The sequence below is a fragment of the Oncorhynchus mykiss genome, chromosome 11 (assembly GCF_013265735.2).
Source record: "Oncorhynchus mykiss isolate Arlee chromosome 11, USDA_OmykA_1.1, whole genome shotgun sequence".
NCBI lineage: Eukaryota > Metazoa > Chordata > Actinopteri > Salmoniformes > Salmonidae > Oncorhynchus > Oncorhynchus mykiss.
The window spans coordinates 29,112,028-29,131,457 of NC_048575.1; the positions used below are offsets into that span (position 1 = coordinate 29,112,028).

Sequence of the window (19,430 nt, forward strand, 5' to 3'; positions counted from 1 at the left end):
GAAATACTCACAGCTGCAATCACTACCAAAAATGATTCTAATATGTATTGACTCAGGGGTGTGAATACTTATGTATATTTATTATTTCTGTATTTAATTTTCAAAATATTTGCAACAATTTCTAAAAGCATATTTTCACTTTGTCATTATGGGGTATTGTGTGTAGATGGGTGAGAGAAAAATAGATACTATTTAATCTATTTTGAAATCAAGCAATAGCAACAAAATGTTGAATAAGCCAAGGGGTATGAATACTTTCTGAAGCCACTACACACACACACACTTTCACATTCATCACATGCTTCTGCTAATCTGTACTTCATTCTTGCTTCTATTATTTATTATCCATTCTGATGCCAAATCACTTTACATTGCCTTTATGTACATATCTACTTCAAATACCTCGTACCCCTCCACACTGATCTGGTACTTATAATATATATATATTACCTCTTGTGTTACTATTTTAAATGTGTATTGTTTATGGCATCATCGGGAAGGGCTCGTAAGCAAGCATTTCACAGTAAAGTCTACACTCGTTGTATTTGGCACATCTGACTACTACAATTTAATTTGTGTCTGTGTATGTGTGTGTGGCTAAGAGATACACATGAGCGCCCACAGAGTAATTTGGAATTCTCACCATGTGGTCGGGTTGGGTTGCATTATGTTTCTCCCATTTTTACTAAACCAGTGAAAGAAATGCAGTGCAATTAGTGTTATACTGTATGAATACTATTACTTCACCTGCTCATATTGGAGTGTACTGTGTGCACCGTGTATATCAAACATTAGGAACACCTTCCTAATATTGAGTTGCAACCCGCCCTTCCCTTTTGCCCTGAGAACAGCCTCAATTTGTCGGGGCATGAACTCTTCAAGGTGTTGAATGCGTTCCACAGGTCTGGATGTCGTTTGGGTGGTGGATCATTCTTGATACACACGGGAAACTATTGAGTGTGAAAAATCCAGCAGCGTTGCAGTTCTTGACACAAACCGGTGCACGCAAGACCTACTACTATACCCAGTTCAAAGGCACTTAAATCTTTTGTCTTGCCCATTCACCCTAAGAATGGTACACATACACAATCCATGTCTCAATTGTCTCAAGGCTTAAACATCCTTCATAAACCTGTCTCCTCCCCTTCACCTGCACGGATTGAAGTGGATTTAACAAGTGACATCAATAAGGGATCATAGCTTTCACCTTGATTCATCTGGTCAATCTATGTCCTGGAAAGAGCAGGTGTTCTTAATGTTTTATATACTCAGTGTAAAATGTCCTAATAGTTGGTTGCACTGGTGATTTGATGTGTTACACTAAATATTGTACAGTATTTATTCTAATGATTTTCAAAAGTATTTATTTTAAGCAATTTAAAACACAAAAAAAAGCATGGACACGGTTCGACATTAAAAACAAACCTGCCAATTTCTTCAGGGGAAACCTCCTCCCGTTCCTTCATTGCTGCTTGCTAGTGTCTGCAATTTTTGTCAAGCGCAGTGACGAGAACAATATAGTGTTTGAATGAGAAGGATATAATCCTCCTCTCTTGGCTTAATTAGGGGTCATTCAGTCTCCTAGCCACATTAAGACATGGCACAGCAATCCCGCAGCCTCATAATTAAATGTTGCCCAGTTTCTCTCCAGCCATCAAGACACTTCATCATCTCTCTCCATCCAAATGTGGTGTGTCAAATGAATTCCTGTCATGTCCAGTGTTCCAGATGTTTTATGAATTATTACTTCGAATTAATTACAATATGAATTAAATAGATATCATTCACAAAAAATATATAATGAACTATGTTATAAAGCAGCTTTTCTTTGTGCCCGATCTTGATCTTTTACGACAGACCAGAGTGGTTTGGGCTCATTCAATAAGACGCTCACAAACACTTGGATATTAACTGGGGGCACGGGGGCAGACTTCCGGCTGCACCAACTCAAATTGGATGAATGGATTGAATTCAGGATTTGTAAATTATTGATGGAACGACTATGGCACTTTACTATTACAGCAACAAATGCAGGCTGATTATTTCACAAGGGTGAGTTGTTTTTGTCCTATGTTCCTGATATTTTTGTTGTTAGCTACCTATCTAGCTAGTTAGGTCGTCATGAAGTAGCTAGCTAGCTACTACCTCTACCTACATCAGTCAACAACAGCCAACTAGGTTTCCTCTTGACATAAAATGTTTAGCAACAAACCACATGATTTAAATTAGAATGGCGAGATGGTTGTTGTGTGGAGGATCTGCTTTGACTTCCTTTCTTTTTGGCTCACCAACTAGCTCATGATAACTCATGTTAGCATGCTAATGTTAGCTAACTGCTTCTAAAGAGCCGCTTACAAACCACAAATCTTACAAACCACATAATTTCAAATAGAAGTGACTGGCAAGACAGTTGTTGCATAGGCTTTGTCCTTTTGATAAAAACAGCTGTGGATAGCTTGGCTTGCTAGCTAGTTTGCACTTGTGCAGTAAGCTCGTTTCTCCCCTAGTCTAGAAAAAGATTGTTGTCCCCAACGGAGAATGAGGAAAAAAGGAAAAAGCTGCTGGACAAATCACATAATGATGTCATTATCCAAGCAAATTTGTTTGAGATGGGGTTTTTGAAGTGTTTTTTTTTTCTAATGTGTATGCTTTGGCCACAAATACTGTATGAATATAGGATGAGTCAACAACATTATTTGGGTTAACAGAATATGTGTTAACAGAATATTAACTTTTAAAAGTGAGATTTTCACTGCAGAGTAAGGATGACCTGTTTTCGTTTGTTTTCATCATGCGTCCGAAATGGCAGCCTATTGCCTATATAATGCACTACCTTTGACCAGGGCCCTGTTCAAAAGTTGTCCACTATGAAGGGAATCGGGTGTCATTTGGGACGCAGCCCATCACAACTCCCTCTACTGTAGAATATGAGGGATGGAGAGACGTGGCCAATATCAACTCAGCATGATAGCGACAGCAAGCCAATCAAAGTCTTCAAATGATGAGCAGCAGCTGTATTACATGTTAATATAATCCATGAAAGTAATTATTCTCTCATGTAATTAGTGGCAACTGATACACTGCCATTATACAATGTTGCCGTTTCAATAAGGATGTTCTCTACGCTAATATCCTTGTACTACTCCAGGTAGTCAGCTGTAATAATACAGACAGAACCACAGAAAAATGCTGAGAGAATGTTTTGGCGGCACCTTGGGAATGTTGTGGTTCACTCATGCATTTTATAACCTTAGCATCAGCATGTTTCATCAATAAATAACACCTATAAGGATTCGTTTTTCCCTACTCTGTCAAAACCACTACCCAGGCATCTGTGATAAAGCCATGCCTTCTGTAGCACACTGTTGTCATCACGGTGATTATAACAAACTTAGTGGTGATGGTGAGTAATAACATTAAGAAGGATATTAGAGGGTTTTAGTGTTTTCTTTCCATCCCTCTATGTTGTCTCTCTGGACTGCTTTCTTTTTTTGTTGTATTTCTCTATTCCACATCATGCTCCCTCCTATGTATTGAAATACAGACATATGCGCATGCAGTCAGAGGGAGAGGAGTGATCTGCCTCCCTCGTTCTTTCTGAGTGCCGGTCGAAGGGATTAGCTTCTGCCAGAGTGCCTAGAATAATGATCACTGCAGCGGAGAAACACATTTCCACATTCCAGGAGATAAGGGGGGCAGGCAATCTGCAAGCAGAGGACTTATTAACCAGTTTCCCGTGGCCCATTGTGTAACTAACAGAAAAGTCATCACAGCGACCGCAGACCAGACTTGCTGGGTTGGTCTTGTCCTCCGAGCATGAGGATAGGACCACTAGTCATCTCTGGTACCAGTCTGGTACCAGTCTTTGTGACACCCATATGTCTGTGACAGTCTGAGCCCATAGCTGGTATGACATGCAGCTCAGACCAGCCACAGGTCTCAGAGTGGTGTGGCAGAAAAAAGTAAGGGGCCTGTAGGTTTGAGATGGGCCATGACGGGACCAGAGTTTTTCTAATCAGGTCACGTTTTAAAAGATCTGATGGAAAAACTCCTTGCCTTGGGAATGATGAAAACCTTGTCAAACTGCAGCAACTGTGCACTTGTTAATATGAATTATATTTGAAATAAGGACTAGGGGGGTTTCCTATACACAGAAACAGAGAAAGTAACATGATTGGACAATAAAACTCACAGGGCTGACCTTGCTTTATGCTGGTTTGTATCATGTAGTCCTGCCCTATGCAACTGTAGGCCTAATAAAACATTAACTCACAGTCTATGCTAGCTAATGTGTTTATTGATTAATTTAAGTTAATGATTTTTTATCAAAAAATTCTGTTGTCTAGTCAGCCCAAGTTTGAATATAAACCAAATTTGATCCTAATCACATTTTCTTACAAACTAATGGGCTATAAATACACATTGTTACTCCTTTGTGACACTGGCCAGAGGGACAGGGTGCATAGTAGGCTAGACTATGCAGGTACGTTTGTTAGTAGCCTACAGTTGATCAGACAAAAAAATTGTCTCGTTTCCATGCAATGAAACATGTCGGATCGCTAATGCTTTGGTGTATATACTGCTACGAAACAAATTGGTAAAAATAACAGCCCTTTGCCCCTCTTTTTTTTGCCAATATATGTAATTAAATTAAATAAAAGGTGATTTAAAAGTGCTGTGGCAAATGTTGCCACGCCACACGTTTTCCAGCGGCCCTGGCTCAGACGTACTGCTACAAAAGGCCCACAGTCACAGTAGATATCGTGTACATAAATAAGTGACTTTATTCTGTTATCCTTGATAGTTTTTTTATGGAGGCTATATGTATTTTATAAATTGTAAAATAAATTCAATTCAATCCACACTAACTATGCAATCAAAAGCCATTTCAACACGGACTCAGGGATAGACGTTACGTAGTATATGAAAATCCAGGACATTCAAAATAGTATGATAAAGGCGGAAGTTTACATACACCTTAGCCAAATACATTTAACCTCAATTTTTCACAGTTCCCTGACATTTAATCCTAGTAAACATTCCCTGTCTTAGGTCACATCGGATCACCACTTTATTTAAAAAATGTGAAATGTCAGAATAATAGTGAGAATGATTTATTTCAGCTTTTATTGCTTTCATCACATTCCCAGTGGGTCAGACGTTTACATATACTCAATTAGTATTTGGTAGCATTGCCTTTAAATTGTTTAACTTGGGTCAAACGTTTAAGGGTAGCCTTCCACAAGCTTCCCAAAATAAGTTGGGTGCATTTTGGCCTATTCCTCCTGACAGAGCTGGTGTAACTGAGTCAGATTTGTAGGCCTCCTTGCTCGCACACCCTTTTTTTTCAGTTCTGCCCACGAATTGTCAATAGGATTGAGGTCAGGGCTTTGTGTTGGCCACTCCAATACCTTGACTGTGTTGTCCTTAACCTCTTGAAGCTAGGGAGCACTATTTTTATGTTTGGAAAAATAACGTTCCAAAAGTAAACAGCCTATTTCTCAGGACCAGATGCTAGAATATGCATATAATTGACAGATTAGGATAGAAAAATATTGTCTGTGAGTATAACAGAACTGATATTGCAGGCGAAACCCTGAGAAAAATCAAACCAGGAATTGGCTTCTATTTTGAAAACTCCATGTTCCATAGCCTCCCATTGCTGGATTTAAAGGGATATCAACCAGATTCCTTTTCCTATCACTTCCTCAAGGTGTCAGTCTTCAGACATAGTTTCAGGCCTTCATTTAAAAAATGAGCCAGAACGATAACATCGCGTCAAGTGGTCTCATGAGTTTTGCTCGTGCAACAGAGTTTGGATAGGTATTGCTTTTCCTTCTCCTACTGTGAAAGACATTTGCAGTTGATATATTATCGATTATATATTTTAAAAACAACCTGAGGATTGATTATAAAAAACGTTTGACATGTTTCTGTGGACATTACGGATATTATTTGGAATTTGTCTGCGTTGTCGTGACCACAATTTCCTGTGGATTTCTGAACATAATGCGCCAAACAAACGGAGGTATTTTGGATATAAAAATAATCTTTGTGGAACAAAAGGAACATTTGTTGTGTAACTGGGAGTCCCGTGAGTGAAACTCGTGAGTGACATCCTTAGATCATCAAAGGTAAACGATTCATTTGATTGCTTTTCTGATTTGTGACCAAGCTACCTGATGCTAAGTGTACTTAATGTTTTGTCATGCGATCGTTAAACTTACACAAACGCTTGGATTGCTTTCACTGTAAAGCATAATTTCAAAATCTGAGATGACAGGTGGATTAAGCAATTTTGTCACTACTTTGGAAGTATGCTTGGGGCCATTGTCCATTTGGAAGACCCATTTGCGACCAAGCTTTAACTTCCCGACTGATGTCTTTTTGTGAAGTGCACCAGTCCCTCCTGCAGCAAAGCACCCCCACAACATGATGCTGCCACCCTCGTGCTTCACGGTTGGGATGGTGTTCTTCGGCTTGCAAGCCGATTGATGGTCATTATGGCCAAACATTTATATTTGTGTTTCATCAGACCAGAGGACATTTCTCCAAAAAGTACAATCTTTGTCCCCATGTGCAGTTGCAAACCGTAGTCTGTCTTTTTTATGGCGGTTTTGGAGCAGTGACTTCTCCCTTGCTGAGCGGCCTTTCAGGTTATGTCGATATAAGACACATTTCACTGTGGATATAGATACTTTTGTACCTATTTCCTCCAGCATCTTCACAAGGTCCTTTGCTGATGTTCTGGGATTGATTTGCACTTTTTGCACCAATGAAGTACGTTCATCTCTAGGAGACAGAGGGCGTCTCCTCCCTGAGCGCAATGACGGCTGCGTGGTCCCATGGTGTTTATACTTGCATACTAGTGTTTGTACAGATGAACGTGGTACCTTCAGGCATTTGGAAATTGCTCCAAAGGTGAAACAGACATGTGGAGGTCAATAATATGAGTTTGAAGGTAGGCCTTGAAATACATCCACAGGTACACCTCCAATTGACTCAAATGATGTCAAAATAGCCTATCAGAAGCTTCTAAAGCCATGACATAATTTTATGGAATTTTCCAAGCTGTTTAAAGGCACAGTCAACTTAGTGTATGTAAACTTCAGACACACTGGAATTGTGATACAGGGAATTATAAGTGAAATATTATGTCTAAACAATTGTTGGAAAAATTACTTGTGTCATGCACAAAGTAGATGTCCTAACCAACTTGCCAAACTATATATTGTTAACAAGAAATTTGTGGAGTGGTTGAAAAACAAGTTTTAATGACTCCAACCTAAGTGTATGTAAACTTTCAACTTCAACTGTATGTTATGTTTGGTATGGTCAGTATTAATTTGTGGATGTCCATCACTCATTTCGTATGATATGTTATGCTCGATATGCTCACTTCAAGGCAAGCAACACTGAACCATGTGTGAAAGCACCAGCTGTTCCGGACGACTGTATGATCGCGCACTCCGTAGCCGATGTAGGAAGACCTTTAAACAGGAATAACATTCACAAGGCCGCAGGGCCAGATGGATTACCAGGATGTGTACTCAGAGCATGAAATGTCCAGTTGGCAAGTGTCTTCACTGACATTTTCAACCTCACTGTGGCCCAGTCTGTAAAACTTACATGTTTCAAACAAACCACCATAGTTCCTGTGCCTAAGAACAACAAGGTAACCGGTCTAAAAGATTACCGCTCTGTATCACTCACATCTGTATCCATGTAATCCTTTGAAAAGCTGGTCATATCAACACCATCATACCAGAAACCCTGGATCCACTCCAATTTGCATACCTCCCCGACAGATCCACAGATGAAGCAATCTCTATTGCACTTCACACTGCCCTTTCCCACCTGGACAAAAGGAACACCTATGTGAGAATGCTGTTCATTGACTACAGATCAGCGTTCAATGCCCGCTCATCACTAAGGACCCTGGGACTGAACACCTCCCTCTGCAACTCGATTCTGGCCTTCATGACGACCCGCCTCCAGGTGGTGAGGGTAGGCAACAACACATCCGGCATGCTGACCCTCAACGGGGGGGCTCAGGGGTGAGTGCTCCTCATGGGTGAGTGCTCAGTCCCCTCCTGTACTCCCCTTTCACCCACGGCTGCATGCCCGCGCACAACTCTAACAAAATCATTAGGTTTGGCGACAACATGACTGTGGTAGCCTGATCACCGACGATGATGAGACTATTGGGAGGAGGTCAGAGACCTGGAAGTGTGGTGTTAGGACAACAACTTCTCCCTCAATGTTGGAAAGACAAAGGAGATTATCGAATGCACCCCCATTCACATCGACGGGGCTATAGTGGAGTGGGTTGAGAGCTTCAAGTTTCTCAGTGTCCACATAACTAAGAACCTATCATGGTCCAAAGTGCACGACAACGCCTCCTCCTAAGGAGGCTGAAAAGATTTGGCATTGGCCCTCAGATCCTCAAAAAGTTATACAGATGCACCATTGAGAGAATCTTGACTGGCTGTATCACTGCTTGGTGTGGCAACTGCTCGGCGTCTGACCACAAGGCACTACAGAGGGTAGTGCGTACAGCACAGTACATCACTAGGGCCAAACTCCATTTCATCCAGGAACTCTATACCAGGCGGTGTCAAAGGAACGCACCAAAAATTGTCAAAGACTCCAGCCACCCAAGTCATAGACTGTTCTCTCTGCTACCACATGGCTAGCGGTACCGGAGCACCAAGCCTGGGACCAAAAGGCACCTGAACAGCTTCCGTTGGGTAGGTGGCTCGGTTGCTAACGTTAGCTACACTAGGACTTTAGGTTAAGGTTAGGGGAAGGGTTAGCTAATATGCTAAGTACTTGCAAAGTAGCTAAAAAGTAGTAAGTTGTTGCAAATTTCTAATTAGCTAAAATGCTAAAGTTGTCCCCAATGAGAACATTTGAATTGCTAGATGTTAGCATGATATGTCTACCCTTCCACACCGACCAACCACCCTCCTTTTGTTTTTTTGCCATAAGTAACCTTCTGTAACCATACCAAATTTAAGAAATTATACTAATTTGAGTGTCCTGGATTTTCATTTACTGTGTTACGTCTAGTTTATGAGACCAGCCTGGCCAATTACGGGCCACCTGTGGTACATCCCTTGGGAAAGAAACAGGAATTTCTCATGATCTTATGTGAGGTTAATGTGATAACGTGACAATTTAGTTATAATTTAATCCGATTATTCTCTCATTGATTTCATTCCTTGGACACTGTGCTATCTAACCTCCAAACGAGCTTCAATTCCATACAACACTCCTTCCGTGGCCTCCAACTGCTCTTAAACACTAGTAAAACCAAATGCATGCTTTTCAACCGTTCGCTGCCTGCACCCGCACGCCCGACTAGCATCACCACCCTGGATGGTTCCGACCTAGAATATGTGGACATCTATAAGTACCTAGGTGTCTGGCTAGACTGTAAACTCTCCTTCCAGACTCATATCAAACATCTCCAATCTAAAATCAAATCTAGAGTCGGCTTTCTATTCCGCAACAAAGCTTCCTTCACTCACGCCGCCAAACTTACCCTAGTAAAACTGACTATCCTACCAATCCTCGACTTCAGCGATGTCATCTACAAAATAGCTTCCAATACTCTACTCAGCAAACTGGATGCAGTTTATCACAGTGCCATCCGTTTTGTTGCTAAAGCACCTTATACCACCCACCACTGCGACCTGTATGCTCTAGTCGGCTGGCCCTCGCCACATATTCGTCGCCAGACCCACTGGCTCCAGGTCATCTACAAGTCTATGCTAGGTAAAGCTCCGCCTTATCTCAGTTCACTGGTCACGATGGCAACACCCACCCATAGCACGCGTTCCGCAGGTGTATCTCACTGATCATCCCTAAAGCCAACACCTCATTTGGCCGCCTTTCGTTCCAGTTCTCTGCTGCCTGTGACTGGAACGAATTGCAAAAATCTTTGAAAAAAACATCTGCTATCTGAGCAGCTAACCGATCGCTGCAGCTGTACATAGTCTATCGGTAAATAGCCAACCCAATTTTACCTACCTCATCCCCATACTGTTTTTATTTATTTACTTTTCTGCTCTTTTGCACACCAGTATCTCTACCTGTACATGACCATCTGATCAATTATCACTCCAGTGTTAATCTGCAAAATTGTAATTATTCGCCTACCTCCTCATGCCTTTTGCACACAATGTATATAGACTCTCTTTTTTTTCTACTGTGTTATTGACTTGTTAATTGTTTTCTCCATGTGTAACTCCATGTTGTCTGTTCACACTGCTATGCTTTATCTTGGCCAGGTCGCAGTTGTAAATGAGAACTTCTTCTCAACTCGCCTACCTGGTTAAATAAAGGTGAAATAAAAAAATAAAAAATACTTATTTCAGCAATTTCAATGTTTTCTGTATAGTTGTCTAATGTTGGTGGGGCATATTATTCTGTTTTAATGTCACTCTTGAATCACTATGATAAATATAATGTTTTTCTTGAGTGTATTTTTAACGAAGCTGAGATTTATTGTACATTGAAGTCCAAAGTGTAGGAATAAAAGTGAAAATCTATTATTGGCATAGACATGGTGGCGTAGCAGGAAGATCGGAATACCATCAACCAAGAGTTTGTGAGTTAAAATCCCAGGTGAGGGCATGTTGAATAATAATTACTGCGTAAATGAATATGTAATCAAGTGTGTCAAATATGTAAGTTGAAAACACTGTGACTGCGTGACATTCTTATGACAAAGTTTTGTTTGCAGGGCATCACCTGTGAAATTTCATGTGACATATCACATGTGAAATGAACCAAAACCACTTTGTTTCACATTTTATGCACAACGTGGACATTTCACATGTGAAATCCTGTGTTTTTTTGGTAAGGATTGGTTTGATTTTGTACTATGCTTAATTCAAACAAAGAACAAGCTATTTTCACAATTGAATGTCACATCCCTTAACAGATAGCCAAAAGTGACAGACTAAGATGATCTAAGGGGAGCTTGTTGATTAATCCTCCATAAAACATAAGACATTATCATGAGAAGAACTTGGACAGTGTAGACCTCTTTTCTCTACAAAATATACCCAAGTGAGATTTGTTGTGCATCCCAAATGTCACTCTATTCCCTACACGGTGCACCACTTTGACCAGAGCCCTATTGGCCCTGGTCAAAATGATTGTGCTATGTATGGAGTAGGTTGCAATTTGGAACATAGCCTTGGCTTCTACATCATTAGACAGAACAAAAGCACCTGGAATACCAACAAGGCAAGTCACATTAATAATCAAAGCTGTACCTGCCACAATGCATTTCCAACACACAAGACTGCCGAGCAGAAAAACAGAGTATTTGTCAAAAAGGGCTCCTTTTCCATAAGTGGTGCACTACTTTTGACCATGGCTCAGGGCTCTGGTCAAAGGTAATGCATTATGTAGGGCATAGGGTGCCATTTGGGACACAAGTCAGAGCCAAGGAGTCAAATATCCTTGTAATGAAAAAGTGGTTGTTTACAAGCATCTAAATTCAAGCCATGAAGTACTGTGAAGTAAGATAAAACAATACCTTTCCCACATATTGAGCATCTGGTCCAATGTGTTCTTCTAAAACAAAGAATTGGTTCCAGATCCAGCCACGTTTAGGTCTGTGGTGCACTTCCGTCTCGCCATTGGCCAGTTTGGTCTGGTTCTTTGTGATGGGCACTTTGGATGTTGGGACATGATGGCTAACCCCATAGCATCTCTGGAGAAAGCAGAGGCAGACCAGTACGGGACAGAGACAGAAGATCGTGGATATCCTCATGGTGTTTCCTCAGTATGTTTGGAAATATATCCCAGTGTTTTTTGTGCTACGTTTGAAAGTCCTCCCACCACCGCCTTCGCCACCACCACCGGCCACGCCTGCAGCCTCACGTGGCTTGCAGTCTCAACAGAAGGACAAGGGTGGCACTAAATCCAAACTGGGGAAGGCCCTGTCCGGGTTACAGTAGATCCTCTAAGGCTCATGGCCTAGCCGTCTGTTGAGTAGAATCAAGGCAAGCTTCATTTACATTATGGAACAGCCAGGGAGGGTCTGGAGAAAAACACGGATGGATTATGGCTTTTGTTTAGTTTTACCAGAAACTGGAGTTGATTATGGCGACCATTTTGTGTTTCCTGGAAGAGAAAAAGAGAGAGAGAAGGATGTATTACATTTTTTTATCTCCTAAACATGTGTAGGAGCTGGCCATAATAATACTTGACACAGAGGGGAAGCATTTTAAATAGATGTCTTTGAATACAGAAACAGGTGCATGATAATGGTCTATTCTAAATCAAAACTAATTTCACTCATATTATTAGTCTGATGAGTGACTATATTAGCCTATCACTTGTGAACAATGTTTTATCACTTGTGAATGATGCTCAGTGTGTGCTGTAAGGCAAGAAACAGCCTTTTTTTGCCAAATTTTTCAAATCATAGTTGCACACCTCATATAGCCTAGCCAAAAGCCAAATACTGTAGCTTCTTGAAATTAAGGACATTAATCTGATTTACAACCGCTAATTGGTTGAATTTTGGAACATTCACGCTTATAGCCTACTGCCATGTGCGCATTGCTGTGTTTATGTGAAGAAATAGCCTAATAGTTCGTTAACATTTTAAGGTAAATGTTCTGATCTGTTGCATCAGCCTCATTGCTTTTAAAGTTTTTGTTGATGCGAGTGGTTGTATTAATTTGGGGTCTATCGCATCCCACAACGGTCCCAGCGTATGTTTGGAAAAATGTATTTCTTGCACAGAAGGACAAGTTGAATAGGTCAACTTTTGTACTGTGCGGGATAGTAGATTGACATAGGCCAGTGCTTTTGCTTTTCATTAGGCCTACTCATTTTGATGGCTGACAAAAAAAGTAGGCTAAATGTGGACAGTTCTAACATCTTCAACATGCACCTGGAAATTTGATGAGGGACGCAAGCAGTTGCATCCCCGACATGTTGGTCTTCACTTGTAGATGAATTCTTAGCTGTGAGAAGGACCAGATCATGTGACGGGCATTGGCTAATAAGAATTGAGACATAGAGCACCATGTAAGTGAGAGGTGCTTCGGTGCACGGCAGCCGGGAGAAGGGAATTGTAATTCTTATATTCAGCCCAATGGCATAACGGCCATTTTGGCCACAAAAGGCTTGGATTTTTGGGGGGGCATTACGGTCATACAAGGGACATTGGCCAATAAGAATTGAGATATCATAGAGAGCCATGTAAGTGAGAGGTGCTTTGGAGAACAGCACCCGGGAATTATAATTATTATATTCAGCACAATGGCACACGTTCAAAAGTTCTACATCAGTGGCTTGTAGGCTATGGGTGGAAGCCAGGTGATGCTAAAAATGTTTATGTTAATTACCGGTCAATTATCGGGAGACCTGCAGTTATTTGCTTGACAATCACCAGCTGAAAAACTTTCATGACCACCACAACCCTAGGTGACTTGTTCAATTATTCAAAGGTTGTCTGTGCCGGTGAGGTCACAGAAATGGTTTGCATCCCAAATAGAACTTTAGTGCACTACTATTGACCAAACCTATATGGAACCTGATAAAAGTAGTATACTATATAGGGAATAGGGTGCCATTTGGGATGCAGAGGTGGTATTTTCTAAGTAATAGTGCCCAATGAGTTTGGATCCATCTATAAAGCCAGTATGGGGCTATAACTGTAGTGCAGGGGTAGGCAACCCTGTTTCTGGAGTGCTGCAGGATTTAGTTCCAATTAGGCACCACACCTATTTGATCAGTTCAGTGAATGCCTTCTAGGTCAGTTAAAAACATGAAGTGCCTGCTGCACTCCAGGACCACAGTTGCCTACCCCTGCTGTAGAGACTCACATAGATGAGTTGGTGTTTTGTTGATAATTATTATTTATTTTTCAGTGCTGGGCCATTGTATGAAAGGATTAGTTGGTGCCTTGGCAATCTGAATTATAACCAGGGCAGCAAGAAATACATTTGCGGTGATAACGACAGATATTAAGCTACTCAAATGCATGACATTTGGAGAGTGTGTTTCGGTAGGCAATGGAAAATGAAAGCGGAAAACTGTTCTAGTAAATGGGCTTCTTCGAAAAACTAAATTGCATATTCAAGGCAAAATTTAAGTGCAAAAACTATGACTATTTATAATGCCCGTATTCTTTTTCTTCCCCTGTAATTTTGCACTTGATTATATTCAAGTCAGCAAAAGTGCATATTTAAAAAGAAAACACGTTTTGTTGAAATAATAATTAACTGCTTATTCCCGGATATGGTTATGGTCTATTTGAGTACCACAGACAATTCTCCAGTGTAAAAAGACAAACAAATGAACACTGAAAGTGTTGAGTCTGTAGACTCTTATAGAGACCGGAACAGTGTTAAATTAACACACTGCTTAATGTAAAGCCTTATTCAAATATTTCCCAGAGTGCCTAGCCTATCGAGTAAATTGTAGTATTACCACCCATGATTTAATTTCTTAGAGACAGAGACATGCACGTAGCTTCCATCCTTTATTAGTCATGTGGACATCACAAAGTGACATAAGTGAATATGTTATAATAAAGCATGCATGTATTTAACACAAAATTGCTGAAGTTGGAGACTTTTATTTCCCTCACCAACTTTAAACATCAACTGTCTGAGCAGCTAAGTGATCGCTGCAGATGTAAATAGCCCACCCAATCTACCTACCTCATCCCCATACTGTTTTTATTTTATTTACTTTTCTGCTCTTTTGCACACCAGTATCTCTACTTGCACATCATCATCTGTTCATTTATCACTCCAGTGTTAATCTGCTAAATTGTAATTATTCGCTCCTATGGCCTATTTATTGCCTACCTCCCCATGCCTTTTGCACACACTGTATATAGACTTTCTTTTTTATACTGTGTCATTGACTTGATTATTGTGTTATTGGCTTGTTTATTGTTTTCACCATGTGTAACTCTGTGTTGTTGTCTGTGTCACGCTGCTTTGCTTTATCTTGGCCAGGTCACAGTTGCAAATGAGAACTTGTTCTCAACTAGCCTACCTGGTTAAATAAAGGTGAAATAAAATACAAAAAAAAACAAAAACAATACCATAAGTATTTCATAAGGCCTTATTTGAGGGCCTAGTTTTACCCTAATACAGTTGCCTGGGAAAATAACATGTATGGGTGAAGTTAAAGGTAAGGGTTAAGGTTTGGGATAGGGTTCAAACGGAAACATTTTTAATGAGTGCCTATAGCACTGGGATTGAACTCACAGTACTGTGGCATTTCTGACCCATATCTCGCGCTGGCTCAATGGCATCTTAATGTTACCATGATTGCGTTCTGACCCCAGTGCAGATCAGTGTAAGCAAACGTAAAGGTAAGGTCGGTATCTTATGGCAACCTGTATCACTATGCTAGATTTGTGTAAGCTACCTGTATCCAGTGGTGTAAACTACTCAAGTAAAAATACTTTAAAGTATTACTAAAGTAGTTTTTGGGTATCTGTACATTACTTTACTAATTATATTTTGATAGCTTTTACTTTTACTCCACTACATTCCTAAAGAAAATATATACTTTTTACTCAAATGCACTTTCCCTGACGCCAAAAAGTACTCGTTAAATGTTGAATGCTCAGGAAGGACAGAATTATGGTCCAATTCACACACCGACACTACATGACCAAAGTATGTGGACACCTGCTCATCAAACATCTCATTCCAAAATCATGGGCATTAATATGAGGTTGGTCCCACCTTTCCTGCTATAACAGCCTCCAATCTTTTGGGAAGGCTTTTCACCAAATGTTGGAACATTGCTACGGGGACTTGCATCCATTCAGCCACAAGAGCATTAGTGAGGTCGGGTATTGATGTTGGGTGATTAGGCCTGGCTCGCAGTCGGCATTCCAACTCATCCCAAAAGTGTTTGATGGGAGGTCAGGGCTCTGTGCAAGCCAGTCAAATTCTTCAACACCAATCTCGACAAACCATTTCTGTATGGACCGCGCTTTGTGCACGGGGGCATTGTCATGCTGAAGCAGGAAAGGGCCTTCCCCAAACTGTTGCCACAAAGTTAAAAGCACAGAATCGTCTAGAATGTCATTGTATGCTGTAGCATTAAGATTTCGCTTCACTGGAACTAAGGGGTCCATCCCGAACCATAAAAAACTTAATTTCTGTAAGCTTGTGTGGCCTACCACTTTGCGGCTGAGCCGCTGTTGCTCAGAAGTTTCCACTTCACAATAACAACACTTGACTTTGACGAACTGACTTGCTGGAAAGGTGGCTTCCTATGATGATGCCATGTTGAAAGGTACAGTAAGTAATTCCATTCTACTGCCAATGTTTGTATATGGGGATTGCATGACTGTGTGCTCGATTTTTGGCTGAAATAACTGAATCCAGTAATTTGAAGGGATTTGTTCAAATATTTCAGTATATATGATGTATCAACATAACACATTGCCATCCCTACTGCCTCTGATCTGGTGGATTCACTTTACACAAATACTGTGTTTGTAAATGTGTTGAGTGTGCCCGTCTGTTCCTAAATTCCTAAAAAAAAGATATCATGCCGTCTGGTTTGTTTAATATAAGGAATTTGATGTATAGCATTTACTTTTACTGAAGTATGACAATTGATTGCTTTTCCCACCACTGTACTTAAAACTATATACTTTTAGACTTTTACCCAAGTAGTATTTTACTGGGTGACTTTTACTTGAGTGATTTTCTATTAAATTAATGTGTCTTTACTATTAATCAATTACTTTTTCCCAGCACTGCCTGTATCACTATGCTAGACTTGTGTGAGCAACCTGTATCCCTATATGCCAGACCAAGTAAGCCTATTCTATTATCAGTGCTTTCAGGCTGGCACCTCCTGTGTAGCTCTTTAATCAGTGTGCTAATTGTGTTGTAATCATGCTGATAGGTGGTAAAACAGTGATGTCAGACAGTCATTAAATAAGCAGCAGCTGGCATAGTCAGTGAAAGGCACCATATCCCACGATCCAACTGATATGGTGGAAAAATCAGCTCAGAAGGTATATACACATATAGTACATATGATTGGGGTGTCCAAGTGGCGCAGTGGTCTAAGACACTGCATGTCAGTGCTAGAGGCATCACTATAGACAACTTGGTTCAAATCCAGACTGTATCACAACTGGCCGTGATTTGGCGGTGCACAATTTGCCCAGCGTTATCTGAGTTTGGCTGGTGTAGGCTGTGGTTTTCAATAAGAATTTGTTCTTAACTGACCTGCCTAGTTAAATAAAGGTTCAATTTAAAGAAGTGTTCAAACACGGTTGTTTATTCATCTGTGATAAGTGATGAGGTGAATGGTTAATTACAACAGAAAGGAAAATATAGAGAGAGTAAAGGAAGAGAGACAGAGACAGAGTGAGAGATTGAGGGAGCCCTTGCCTGCTGTTTATGGCTAATGTTTTGGTCACCTGCTGAGTGCAAACCCACTGCATTCGTTTCACAGCATCAGCTTTCTGCTGATGTCAACCACAAGATAGCAGAGGAGCGAGCGGGTCAAACACATATCACTGCAACAAACAGGGCCAGGGACTGAGAGGAAGGAACCACAAATAATAGAACTCTTGACTTTACACCTCTCCTAAATTGAATAAGGGTGGGTGGTATAACAAAACGGGGAAGGGAAGGAGAATTTTGAGGGACATTGTAATGCCATTGTGAAATTCCATGTCTACCAAATGAGCTTAATGTTTATTTGAAAACGTTTATCAATTTGTTGCCAAACTAATCTGCATTTGCATGTCACAATATACAAAATTGGATGCAAACCAAATCCCGGCGTTGAGCCCTAACTGAAATTATATCTTGAACAGAACACAAGGTTTTTTTTAATGAATATTCATATACATTTCACACTAATTTGAGACCGTTTTTGGCAACAGAATGAATGATATTTTCTGGTCCCCAGAGTGCATATTTGATGGAGCTAACAGCTGAGCACCTGCAGATGATGACAGTTTTGGTTTCATTACACAATCAAGCGAAAGCTTGACAGAAAACACCTCTACATCATCTAATAATTATGACCTGTTTTGTGTGTTCTTTTCCTTTTCCCCTGCTGTCAAACTGAGATCTGCTTAACCACCTTCACAACCTCCATGAAGAGATTCAGGATAGGAGATCATTTTGATTTCACGCTACAGACAGAAAAATTGGCTTCCTGAGTTCTGTTGTAATAGGTTGGAGCTTTACAAATTAGGAAATGTGTGGTTATCAAACAGACATCCAAATCTGCAATCAAATCAAGCTTTATCTATGAAGCACATTTCAGACATGGAACGCAACGCAATGTGCTTTACAGGAAAACATTTAAATAAAAAACAATGCTGAAATATTGACTACAAAACAAACAAAACAATTGAACTAAAAATTACACTAATGAAAATGAAAGCAAAAAATATGTGTTTTAAGATCTATTTTAAAATACGGTACCAGTCAAAAGTTTGAACACACCTACTCACTCAATGGTTTCTTTATTTGGACTATTTTTTACATAATAGTGACATCAAAACTATGAAATAACAAATATGGAATCATGTAGTAACCAAAAAAATTTAGATTTTAGAGTCTTCAAAGTAGCCACTCTTTGCCTTGATGACAGCTTTGTACACTCGTCTTCCCAGGCCCATCCATGTCTACGCCCTTGATGCAAACACTTCGGACTGCATTTTTTCAATACCTGGTTTGTATACACATTGCATACACATTGTTGCCTTAGCATTTACTGGTAGATATCATCAACTGAAAAGTCTTTCCTATCCTACCGGGTACTGACGTTATTATTGTGTGAGCTGCACTATCCCAAAACCAGTTGAGAGCTGCACGCACCTGCTGCCTGCAGATAATATTATGCTTAAACTAGGCTGTGTGCGGCGCTCATGTGAATACATTTCAAGTGATTTGCGATTTTATAGGCTACTTTGTGCATGATTTCTCTGTTGTGCCCGAGTATACCCTCCACTACACCACTGGCTCTTTGTGTTTTACAAAATGTGCACTCTCCTATTTCAGTGCGCTCGTATTACAGTTGCTGTCATTTCAGAACCACAAACCTGTCACACACTGAAGGCCTATATGGCCTTATAATAGATAAGGCTGTTAAGATATTAACGTTTCAAGAAAGGAGTGTATATACTTGGACTGGGGAAGCGGTTTTATGCCCTGACTGAATGGGAGCTGATAATTATGAGTTTACTCCACTGGTCTCGGGAAGAAATTACCAGTCCTCACCGTCTGAGACCAGTCAGGAACGAGTACAAATGTACCCGACACCGAGACAAGATCGAGACACTTAATATGTGGTCTTGAGTACTAGAACACTGGCCAGAGGACCCTACTGGGTACACAACTTAAAAGCATTTCTGACATGTATTGGGGTGCACAATCGTGGATTGA

General features: G+C 40.4%; 1 protein-coding gene across 2 annotated transcripts in view; it reads right to left on the reverse strand.

Moving 5' to 3' along the window:
- LOC110535563 (cadherin-18) overlaps positions 1-19,430 on the reverse strand; it is a 376,780-nt gene that overhangs the window by 177,560 nt on the left and 179,790 nt on the right. For both annotated transcript variants that reach the window (XM_021620629.2, XM_021620628.2), the window contains one exon: positions 11,555-12,144. In XM_021620629.2, coding sequence (XP_021476304.2) covers positions 11,555-11,791 — 237 coding nt within the window. In that variant the 5' untranslated portion in view covers positions 11,792-12,144. The remainder of the gene's footprint in view (positions 1-11,554; positions 12,145-19,430) is intronic.